At 37.2% G+C, this 12,907-nt stretch overlaps 1 protein-coding gene across 1 annotated transcript; it reads right to left on the bottom strand.

Annotated features, from left to right (window-relative positions):
- Positions 1–3,557: 3,557 nt before the first annotated feature.
- On the bottom strand, positions 3,558–12,125 carry LOC306765973 (transmembrane protein 235; the record flags this gene model as incomplete). Its single annotated transcript, XM_079253524.1, has 4 exons — positions 3,558–3,802; positions 10,306–10,443; positions 10,898–10,972; positions 11,954–12,125. The coding sequence occupies 4 exons, from the start codon at positions 12,123–12,125 to the stop codon at positions 3,558–3,560; spliced, it is 630 nt and encodes a 209-aa protein (XP_079109650.1).
- Positions 12,126–12,907: the final 782 nt, after the last annotated feature.

The following is a 12,907-nucleotide window of genomic DNA, read 5'->3' on the forward strand; positions in this document are numbered from 1 at the left end:
TAGCAGCATAGAAAATCTATACACACCCTTATAGTTTATATTTATTGCCTTCAACCAGCATGTTCATGGTTTTTACCTTGTAAATTGTAAGACTGTAGAAATATGAACTTAGAAAGGTTGATTAACTTTACGAGCTCTGTCAATGACTATGACATGCACCACTGGAAACTCAAACATATCTTCTGACAATAACCAGAGAATTTCAGTTGACTGAGCCCTTATGATTCTTACAGAATATGGTTCAGTAATCAGAACCAAACTAAAAGCCTAATTTAACCTTGGTTTAATGGGTTGAGCAAATGTTTATTACACTGATAAAGACTAAATTCCCAAAGACATCTCAAGGCTATCACAGATAATGCTTGAAACATTTCTAAATGTGCTAATTGGCAACTAATTTGAGAATTTTAGCCACAGCATGCTAAAGAAGAAACTGTTATCTAGGAAAGCACTTGTGAGAAACCTAAATAAATTCTTAAAAGGAGCCCAGAGGTTCCTTGGGTCCAAATTACAGCACTCTGTCAAGGGCAAAGGCACAATCCAAAGAGTAATGGCTCAGCACCAATGTCTGCCAGAGCGGATTGAATTATTATGTTCCATAAAACTTTAATGGGATTTCAGCAGGGTTGATATATAAAAAAGGGCTGCGAGACAGAACCACTGCAGTTTAATCCTTCTTTTATCGCCTTTCCCCTCTCTGTACCATATGAAACTGGATGACTAGGCCAGCCACAGCCACACAAACAGCTGAGTGGACACAATGTTTCACGGTTTGAGCTTTGATTAACTAGACGCAACACCTTAAATCATGTTGCAAATCACCTGTCAGCAAAGTGCACATTTTAATACTTCAGGGTCCATCTTTGTCATCTTGAGACTTTTTTTCTTTTTTTTCCCAAGACAGTTGTGAGTAATGTTTTAAAGTGTGTTAATCACAGATTAACATCTTGGCTATAAAAATTCCATTCATAAAACCATTAGCTTAAATATCTTCACAAATTTTTGCCTACAAGTTAAAATCTTCGGTGCATTGTGCAGAAGCCCTTTAAGATGCTAATATTAAGATTTTTGTAAATGATCTCAGCATTTTTTTTTATAGTACACTGGATTTTAGACATAGACATAAACATTTTTTTTCCTCATATAATGTGCTAAAAATGATATTGGAAGAGTGTTTTATGTTTAGAAAGGGAATTGCTCACTTGCTATTGCAACATTGAAAGTTCTCATAAAATATTCAACCACATTTCCAATGTGGTTTCTATAGGATTGAATGGCAACCTGTAGAGGGTTTACCCTGCCTCTTGCCTGCTAATTGCAGGGATTGGCTCTAGTTTCTGGAACTGAACTGAGCAGTATAGAAAATTGAATAATTGTTATCATTAGCTATTTTTCTAATAACATGTAAACATACTCACTGAGTGATTGAAATTGGCTGCAGCAGAAACAGCAGTACCAACAGATGCAGGAACAGAAAATCAGTCTGAATCCAGCAGTGTTAAAACATATTGATCAGATTTTTAAATTCTTCTGACGGTCTCACTATAAGGTCTTCACTCCCAGCATTCAGAATTCTGTTACTATAATAATGTTAGCCAGAGATATGTATTGTTAACAAAATACAAAAAGTACATAGTGCATGGGTAAACATATAAACAAGATGCTTCCTACAATGTTATTGCCTCAAAACTTAAAGTTTATTTGACAAATTGGATCAGAGTACAGTTTTTCCTCCTCAACAGGAGTGATTTTTGAAGCTTTTTTTTTGCTGTATGCACCATGTAAACATTAAGCTGTTCAGGTATGAAACTTTTGCAACGAAAAACAGGAAAACAAGACAATAAATATTACAGTAAACATTGTATGTTGTATGTTAACAGCAGTGTAGTTTCAGTGTAATATTCTGAGAGAAGCTCTGTCATCACTAGTTTACACACCAAGTCATCAACAGTAAAGCAGACAGTAAACATGCATATATGCATACTGAATATTATAAATTGCAGCATCTCCAGAGGTACATGTTCTATATCTTCCATCCTGTTTACAGAATGAGTATTTCTACTGGCAGCTTAAGCACAGAAATCTGTAATCAAGACATTTAAAATAACATTCTCTAAAAGCTCTAAAAGTCAAATACTTAACTTTGTCTTTACTTCTGCGTTGATAGAGAGCTTTCAAAGCTGTGCTTTCTCCAGAGCATATAGGAGAAAGGTAGCAGCTGCTGTATTAGAAGGTAATACGAACTATCACTTTCCACTTTGAGCGATGGTATAATACAGGTGTGCTGAAGTCATTTTCGCTCAGGGGCCACATACAGTGCAATTTGATTTCAAATGGGCTGGACCAGTAAATTAACAGCAAACTAATCTATTCATGGAAACTACAAAGTTTCCCCCATTTTTCTACTAGTAATAGTAATACTAGTATATTACCAAGATGTTTATGTATAATTAGCTATTATTTATGGGAAAAATGAGAAACAATATGTCTTTTTTTTTTTTAGAAAAATAAGTGAATGTTCAACAATATTTTGTCTCATTTAGTCATTTGCACATGTATTACAGCTTATACATCACAATGGATCTATAGAATCACACAACATTTAATCTCAGGTGCCTGCAAGTGAAAAACACAGTACTAGACATTTTGTGTAGAGCAACTTGTCAGAAGCTATGAGATATTTGAAACTTACACACATGTAGATTTGCACTTCTGTGTGGTGATCCTGACCACCTGAACTGACTCACCTCATCACACAAACTGAAATCAGATCTATTAATAAAGATATAAAGGATAGAACAAGTTATGCTGCTGCGTCTTTCAGATTTAAATGTAAAAAATTGAAAGAAGAGAAAACTCACATATAAAAATTTATGATAAACATTACAGCAAATGTCTTTCATGTCATTTTTACATTTAGCAAATTCTTCCTGCAGGCCTCCCGGGTCATATGCTGGACACTTCTGGTCTGATATGTTATGTGGTAGTTTCCTTTAGCAGAATCAGCAATGTTTTCACTATAATAATATACAGTGCAACATGCAAGCCGTATTTAAACAAGGTTTTCTTAAAGACACAGGGCCTGCACACATAAAGAAGGGAATAAACTTGTAACTTAATTGCTTACTATGTGTTGATATTTCAGGGCAGAGAAAAAAAAATAAAGATCAATTTTTAGTTATATCTAAACAATATTTCCAACACAGAAAAAAATGAATGCTGTGCAATAATTATCTTGTGAATAATTTGCTTAATTTTCAGGATTGTGTGACCGCTTGGATAGCATTATGTTGGACAAAGAACAATGGACAGAAAATAATGCAGCCAAGATGAAAGGCAGCAGGCATCACAATGGGCAAAAAATGAAGAAACAAATGTTCAACAACATAATTTAATCAGCTTCCCTGTGTGTCTGCTTGTAGTTACATAAAGCCTGCTTGCATTTCATTCAGTTGTCTTGGCACTTGACCTACTGAACCTCTTCGATGCGATTTAACAACAACGAATAAACAATGACGGCAATTAAAACAAATCTAAAATGCATGTTTTTAGTCTCATTATAACATGGCGAAGGCCATACCAGAGTCATAACGTCCTTTTATTTGAGTTATTCTGGCTGCCAGCAGGAGCAGTAGGCCAGTTGCCACCTCCAGGCTGTAGGAGAGCCAAGCCGTGGCAAAAGACCAGCCAAATGATACATGCACGAAGACGAGAACCTCAGGGGGCACACTTTGCTGGAACTCCTCCATGGCCTTATCAGAGTATCTGATGTAGACGCTGACACCACTTAAAGTGAAAACACCTGTTGACATGCAGAAACACAAGGATTATTTAAAATTCTAATTTTAACATGCCCTTTGATACCTGTAACACTGATTCTTCTTGAAAGATTAGGATTAATTCTCAACAAAGACATTTGGGAGTTGCATAATCCCACATCGTAATTATCAGGATTCATCACACACAGCTTCCTGTTCCTGCTTTAGATGGACTGGAGTGTATTTAAGCAGATAATGAGCCTATCCATCACACACAGTCAAATTACTATTTATTTCTCAGTTTCATGCTCATAACCTGTTAATCGTTCAACAATGTTCTTATCTGGGACTGGCTTTATTTGTATGCCAAAAGAAAATAAGCCAAAAAACAAAAAAACAAACAAACAAAATAACATGATGTATGTAGTTTTTTCAAGGGAGTCTTGGTCAAGATAAATACAAAACCTACAACAATAGCAATTGAAAAACATAAAATAAAGATGGCCTCCCTACCCAGAAGTGACGGTCAGAATTGACGGGGGTCTCTGGGTATATATAGAGTTAAAATGTAAGTTAAATGTCTGCAACGTAAACAACACCTCTATGAGCATTGTAAAATGGAAAGGAAAAGTTTCTTGTATAGATTCACTCCTATTTGAGCCTGCAGCAATAATGTGTATTTGATTGCAGTCTTTTAAATTTGCTCCAAATATGGTAGAGCGCAACTGACTCCACCTCAGTGAGATGTTTTGAGAGTTCTGGCCCATATCTCTCTCTGCGCACCAGATTCTGTCAGTGAGATAATGTCACAGCCATGATAAATGAACAACTGGTTTGAAGATGGATTTGGTCTAAGTCATAAGTATTGAATATATGTGTTTTACCATTTATGTCTGTATGGATCATGGATCATTTATTCAGTCTTTAATCACCGGGACGCATATATGAGTTGGAAAGACAGCAGGTGAGCTTGTGCAGATGGCTGTGGTGACTGATACAGCATGATAATGCAGCAATGAACACACTATTCTGTTTGTTTTGTAGGAGTAAAAAGTCTTGTAAGTTGCAGAATTTAGTCTGAAAAAACAGCATGATTACTTTGCCCTGTTCAGCAGTTATCTGAATCGGGATGGCTTTGAGTAGCAATAATCATAACAAATTGAAATAATGACTCTTAAGCACCCATGGGTTGGAAAAATCAACATCTTGATAAGAAATGTGGCTGGTGAAATCGCTTTGTCACATAATTTTGATCATAATTTCTTTCCAAATTAGATTTTTGTTGAAAGATCTTTCATTTCATTTTCTGCAAACTGGCAGAATTAAAAGTCAATTACACAAAATAAAATCAACAGAAAGTAAATAAACTGAAATAATGAAAAAGTGCATAAAGAAGAAAAAAAGAGAAAGAAGAGAAAATCAAATTGATGCAGAAAATGAATGAATGAATGAATGAATGAATGAATGAATGAATGAATGAATGAATGAATGAGGTTTCAACATAATACTTTGCTCTTCTTTCATATCATAACATCAGTGATGATCTAAACCAGGGATCTGATCCTCAAGGACCAGTGTCCTGCAGGTTTTCCAGCTGGAACACACCTGACTCTGACTCAGACTCAGACAAGCTCTGCAGATGTCTGCTAAATACACATTGATTTGAATAAGGCGTGTTACAGCCTGGACACTTGTAAGACCTGCAGGATACCGGTCTTTGGGGATCGCTGATCTAAACTGCCTATGCTGCAACTGTATGAAATGAAAATGATTATTCCTCTGCTCATTTATTCATTTATTTATTAAAAAAATATCTTTTCACACATTAAAGTCAAATAGACAGATTTGGACTAACAGAGCTAAACAACAAATAGGAATCATGTATGCTGTCTTTCTAGATTATATGTGACATTAGGGTATTTAAAGTGTCTTTCCATTAAGTGATATCCTGCAGATTACTGCTGATTAATAGATTACTGCTGGTATTATAGTATCCCTTGATCCCTTCAGGCCTGAGAATGCATCAGGATCCCTCACTAGGAGTGCTTCTGGAAAGAGGGGTATTGTGGTTTCCCTCCTGAAACCTCCTGCCTCCACTACCCAACCTCAGATAAGCATAAATGGTTTGTTTTGGCTGCTAACGCCCAAACACACTATGCAAGACTCTTCTTGCTGTGAAGCAACAATGATCACTATGTGACGGCCCCACCACTACCAGTGTTGGAACACTAAAGCAGTCTTTTCAATTTAACTATTTCTCAGTCGTGCAAATTTTCCCAGCAAGGTGCCTCTAAATTTTATTAATAAACTCCATGTGAGGAGCCGGTTGTGTAAAGCTTCTAATGCATTTTGAGTTACTTTTTCTTTTTTATGTCTATTTTTCACCATCAGGCAGAAAAAAATGTCTTCCTTAACAATTACCTCAGAGGTTGCCCAGCAAGAGTAACATAATTAAATGCCAGCATCAAAACACCTAAAACATTGAGCCATTAAACATGCAATTCAAACTGACCTTTAGAGCTGCACAGCAGAAATAAAAACCACTTCACTTCACAATCTTCCGCTGCAATTAACTTTCATTTTAATTACAGGATATTCAAAAATCACAACACTGAATTTTATACACGCCGGAAAGTAAGAAAGAAGAAAAAAAGATAACTGTTACTTTGCCAAAAATGTGTAAAATTACAGCTGTTCTGTTGCAAAGTATAGTCGTACAGATAAATGCAAGCTCTGTCATAGTCAGTTGCCAATTGAAGATGATTACCATACCGACGGCACATAAAAGCAACATCAAAAAGCAACACCATTTAAAATACCAATAGTTGAACAGCTTGAAAAGATGTTTGTGGAATAACCTTGAGTTACATAGTCAAAGAATTGATTCGGAATGTTCAATATGAGAAAAGACATCTCTACTAAAACTCATATTCACAAACCTAAAGTGTAAAACATAAAAACATGGATTCATCAGCATAACAAGCCATGATGTGAATTGTAATAGCTGTATCACACACATTTATGCATAAACCCCCAAATCTTTGATATCAAATAAACTTATGCTTATGCATTAAATAAGATGGATAAAAGTAGAGAAAAACAATAAAATCCATCATCCATACACATTGAAAGTGGTGGGGCTCAGTGGTTGCAGATCATTTGATGCTGAAATATGTGCTGAAAATTTGAAGCAAAGCATAAAATTAGCTGTTGCCTCTGCTTGACATAAAGAGGGAGTTGGGCGAGTCAGCAGAGATGGGGAAATATAAAATAAGACCTTCTATTTCTGTAAAACATTCGGGCATTTATCCAGTCTCATTCAAATGGAGATTCAAATTCATTCACTTGCAGTTCAGATGCAATCGAATGAGCTTTGTTCAGTAGTGTATATATTATGATTGTTCACAGCTGAAACCTTACCTGGGGGATAAAAAAAGAAACCTTTCTGTTACAGCAATGCTGATGAAAGCATGCTCTTACGCTGCCATTTAAGGAACAAATAGATCCAGAGTCCTTTCTGTTCTGTTCAGAAAACACTGCCGTTCAGTGCTCATTTTTTAATTGGGCTCCTGTTCTGTGGAACACTCCCTTTATATTTCACTAAACATCAACAGAGTACGCAAGTTATTTCAAGGGCATGGCCATGATGTCCCAATTAAGTCTTGAAACAGTGTTAGTTCATGACTTGCCTCTAATTGGGATGTCATCTAAAAATGTAAATGTAAAATGTATTATTTCAGCTGCACAGGATGATACAGTCTAGAGCTCAGGAATTGTTAAATTTGGAAATCTGGAGTCTTCAATCAATGTGAAGCTATTGTGCAGTTCAGTGGCACTTCACAGCGATCAGCAATCAGTCAACGCTCTGCCATCAATAGTGTCAATTATGTCATTATCCATGCTGAGAAAGTTTGGTAGTATTGTGTCTAAAATAACTGCCAGGATCATCTGGAATAAGCTTGCAGATCTAATTCATTTATGCAAATTCACCAGATAAGTCCTGAGAAAACAATATACTTAGTCTTGATAAGTCCCTGTCATAACCATGCAGTCTTGTGAAAAAGAAAGCAGAACCTCTTCAAATGCTCAACTTTTATCAATCAGGGAAATAAATAAATAAATCATTATGTTCATTCTTTGGTCTTAATATAAATGCTGCATTCGATGAACAAGCTTCAACAGCTTGAAGAGCCTCATTTAGCAGTAATGACTTTCAGTAATCATATTCTGTATGATGCTATCAGTCTCTCACATCATTATGGGGAACTTTTGTCCCATTCCTGTTTCAGCTCATTGAGATCCACAGACATTAATACATGCACAGTCTATAAGTTTCTGAAAGAACTAATTGGCTTAAATTATTAACCAAACCTGAGCCATTACATCACACTTATTCTTTTCTCTACCAGCGTTTCTGCTGTAGATTTACTGGTATGTTTGGGAGTATTGTTGAAATTTTGACTTTGTTTGATTGGGCATTGAATTCTGAAAAATGATTACATTAATGAAAAATGATTAAATTAATGCATTACTCTAGCAGCCCAAACCACTTGGACAACTTTACAACAGTTACAACATCTGCTCACTAGGAGGCAATGTTTTAAATATGAGCACCGACAAACATGAAAGAAGAAGAAAGTACAGTTCAATGACCAGTCAGGACCAAAAAACATCTTGTTCATCTCAGGGAACAGATCAAACTAAATTTAACCAGTCTTTGGTTTGCTGTTTTTACATTGGTATTGAAACTGAATGCATTTCTCTCCAGAGTCTGTTCAGTATGAGCAGTCGAGGCGGCAAAACATAACCAACATGTTGTTCTAGGCATCTTACGTCACTCCCTGTCTTTGGTTCACTGGAGGTCTGTTTGCCTTCACACTGTGAGCAAACCACACCAGGTTTCACTTCTAAGCAAACCAACACCATTAGTTTTGTTACGGACCAGAGGTCGCTTCCTCCGTCATCACCAGAGTTTGAATTTGCATTAGCGCTAATACTCACAAACCGTGCTATCAATGGAAAGAGGCAGGGTTTGTATAAAGTGGACACAGTCAATGATAATAAGCCCTTAAATATTTTGGTTTACAGAGGAGTTGACAGAGTATCTGCAAGCTGTCCAGTTTCTGTGGCCAAAACAAACCCAGGTCATTATCCCTCCATCAGCGTGCCCGACAGTTGGTAACTGAATTTGTGCTAACATGCTGTTTGTTTTTCAGAAATGTGGTGCTGTGCATTACGGTGGAATGGAGGACAGTCTTGAGATTTGGTTAAATGCAGCACTTCAGACCTTAACCATGGTCCCTACAATCTGTTGAAAGAAGAGAGGTTTTCTCCCAGATACCCTTCTTACCCTTTTTCTAATTATACTATTGTGACTATTTAACATTTAACATGATTATTGAGGCCTGCAGAACTTTATTCTGTTTTGTTTTATTTCCCCCCTACAGTTTTTCTGAGTACTGCACAGGCATGGTGCGATCTTGGTTTGAACTAGTAGGGATGTCCACTCAGATAAGACTGACAATGGCCGTTAATGTTTTTTTCTTTTTCAGTGAATTACTTTTCTAACTGCAGAATGAGCCCCTACTGTTTGGAAATCATTTTACAGCCCTTCCCAGACAGATGTGCGGCAACAATTGACTCTCATCTTTGCTGATTTATTTCCGTCTTGGCACTGCGTCGACACACACACCTGGATGTTCCACACCAGCAAAATGCTAAGACTTCTGCTTACACTTGCAGATGATTAACTAATCAAGTCCATCAGATTAGCAGCAAGCTGCCACTTACCCCTTTAATTACTATGGCAGCAGTATTGGTATACTTACATACACACTGCCTTTAACTCATTTTAAGATCTGGTAAGGACTAAATAATTTTGCATTATGCCTGATATGTAAAACCGTATAATATAAAAAGAGTGTATTTTTACACATGACTGCAGCACTATCTAAGCATGTGAGTTAACATATGTGAGAGAAGGATAAACACCTCTGACAGAGCTTTGATAATTGCATCTTGTCTCGAGTCAGCCATGCTGTTTGACACGTATTACGGAAATCTCACAAATGAAATAAATTAGTGACAACGTTGCGAGTGCCTTAAATACTTCATTTATTTTCATAATGAATTTTTCATCTGTCCCGCTTCACTAACAGTCTGAGGAAGATTATTACACACAGAAAGCCTAACAATTGCCATATAACAGCAATCTCCTGACAGAAAGACATAATACTTTACATCACTATATCATTGTTTCTTATTGGCCACAAGCCAGCCCAAGTGTACTGCTCATGTTCACAAAGGCTGAGATTACATATTAGAAATGCTTTTAATTGGAAGTGGCTCAGGTGTGAGTGAAAACAAGCGAGATTGAATTTTTAAGGTTTAATCTCAAACATAAATGTAAGTAAGTGTGATGTTGTTTACACTGACACACACACACACACACACACACAAACACACACACAAGGTTCACCAGCTGCACGCAAAGCACACAGTACAGCTACAAGCTCAGAAAAACAGTAGCAGATGTGTGGGGACTTACTGCAGAGGAGAAAGTAGGATGCTGTTGCAGCCAGCAGCTTGGGACTGCAAGCCAAAGAGCTGACGATTCCAAAGATCCAGCCCAACACCAGTAGAACCAGGCTTAAGGGCAGCATGATGACCACCACCCTGTGCAAACCTGCAAGCATGCAAATTCCCAGCTGAAGATTCAGTGTGTTATTTTATTAGAGGATCTGAACAGCAAAAAAGCTGTATATCACAATACTGCTGAGTGTGATTATTTGGAAAAAGCAGCTGGGATTTCCCTAATTGATTCCTACATCTGGGGAGCTCCTGAGTTTCATACAAAGAATATAATCAACTTGCACACATGGTAGAGATAGTTGCAGCTTTAGCACATTATTTATTTCTGTATCTTGAAAGTATCTTCAAAGTTGTGCACAGTAACTGTTCTTAAAACCTCTATGGATACTGATGTAATCTAAGACCTAAGCATGCACCATGCATATATAAAATATACAAGCCTTTACAGAATATGAGTAGGCTTCTTGTTTGTTTTTCTCTTCCCTGTTTGAAAGTCTCTGAATGCATTTAAATCTTGTTTTTTCAACTAAAAAACTAAAACCACTTACTAAGTAGATATCTTTCACCCACTGACAGGCTGGACATATTTGCTGTGAAAGGGATGACTGAAATCCGATTTTCTCCTGAAAATGTCGAAGGAAAAGGTTATATATGACAGAACGTGTGACAGAGCTGCAACATTGCTCTTAGATACTGAACATTAATGGCTTTAGTGTTAGAAAATCTGGGGGAAAAAATGAATGTATTCAAAAGCAACTAATTTCTGTTTCACATGTATGAAAGCAAATTCTATGTTTAACATATTCCAGCCTGTCTGCATGTTTTCCATCAAGGATTTGTCTTGCTGCATTGACCCATCAATTGAAGGGTGGTGAAAGCTCCATGTGGTGTAATTACCTAGCAATTACTGTGTGAACTGTGGGTGCCATGAGTAACAACTGGAACACATCTGAGACCTCAAGCTGTGCAGACCAAGCAGGATACATTGCAGATCTATCAAAATATCATGAAAAAGTGCCTTGCCGCCCCCTGAACATCCTCTGCAGAAACTGACAGAGATGCAAAGAGCAGATTTCATTTGAATAAATGAACCAAGGTTACTACAAACACACACACACTCACAATAGCTCACAAATATATTTGCAGTGTGTTTGTTCATTGTAATTTTCACACACTTTAATTGAAAAATAATTTATTTAAATGAAATAGAAGCAATGTATCTCCACTGTGCCTCAGTATCAATCTGAAATTCACTGCAAACAGTTTATCCACGCCAACTGCAAGCAAGAGGATCTAATCAGTAGCTGCTGTGGACTGCTGATAATTATCACAATAAAGCTGCGCCACCAGAGGAGAGATCAGTGAAAAAATCTATAAAATGTTGTGGCCTCTTCATTCACTTTCTGAAACGCATACACAGCAAAAAAGTTCATTAAGGATAATGAACTCTGATGGTGGATAATTATATGTGCAGTGAAGTGGAGCTAAAGTTGTGTATCAAATGGTGCAAAATAACAGCTCACACAACATATGATATACATGAACATAGTCAGTAACTCATCAATACAGACCCTCATGCAGAGAGAGGAAATAAACTGTCTAACCTTCATAAATTCTCCACAATCCAGAATGTGAACTCAGGTCATCCGGACCGGTGTAGTTGGGTTTATTTACATCGATTATGCACCAGTAATCAGTCCCAATTGCCACTGCGAGGAGGCTGAAGCTGAGCAACCCAGTAAACCCAGCCGTAAGAACCACAGGTCCGTATTTCATTGTAACTCACAGTCCACAGCGCAGCAACCCTCTAAATGTTCGCAAACACTGGAATTTGTTCACGATTTGCGATGCGTAAAAGCTCTCCAGCAGGGCACTTCCTTATGTATTGGTTATTCATCCTTTTATGGAAATGTGGTTGATGGAAAAAAAAGAGCAAAAACTGAAAAGAAAAGACAAAATAAACAAAAAACATTCAAATGGTTTTTTCCAGTTAATAAACAATGGACAAAAATGTAAAGATACAAATTAAAGGAGAGTTGCGTCTTGTTGCTGCCTTTGGGTACCGGCTGGTGGTGACTACGGGTCTGTTGGATGTCTGTGGCGCTTCTGTATTAATTCACATCCATCGTCAAGCTCAGGGAGTGAATTACTACACTTCCGGCTGTGGATCCCATAATAAAATATTTCCTAACAAACCTGCAGGAAATTTGCGAAACATTTGCATTTAAGCAGAAAACAACAAACGCCAGTCCAAATGTAACAGTGCCATAAATCAGTACAAAGACAGTTGTCCTTCCATTACATTCATACTTTTATAAAATATGCAAATAAAAACTGATCAAAAAAAACGAGCCAGAAATGACCAGGTAACCCCATATGACATAAGAGGGTCCTACAGGTGTGCACCCAATCTGACTTTCGTTTTAATATTCAACACGTCTGAGTCTCGGTGTAGCTGTTTCACATCGCGTTTGTCACGTTTAGACCAAGTGCGCTGGGCTGCTGTTGGGGGGGAGGAAAAAAAAAATCTGTTTAGTTCAACGTCGAATCATCCTTAT

This window comes from Telmatherina bonti (genome assembly GCF_933228915.1).
Source record: "Telmatherina bonti genome assembly, chromosome: 14".
Lineage (NCBI taxonomy): Eukaryota > Metazoa > Chordata > Actinopteri > Atheriniformes > Telmatherinidae > Telmatherina > Telmatherina bonti.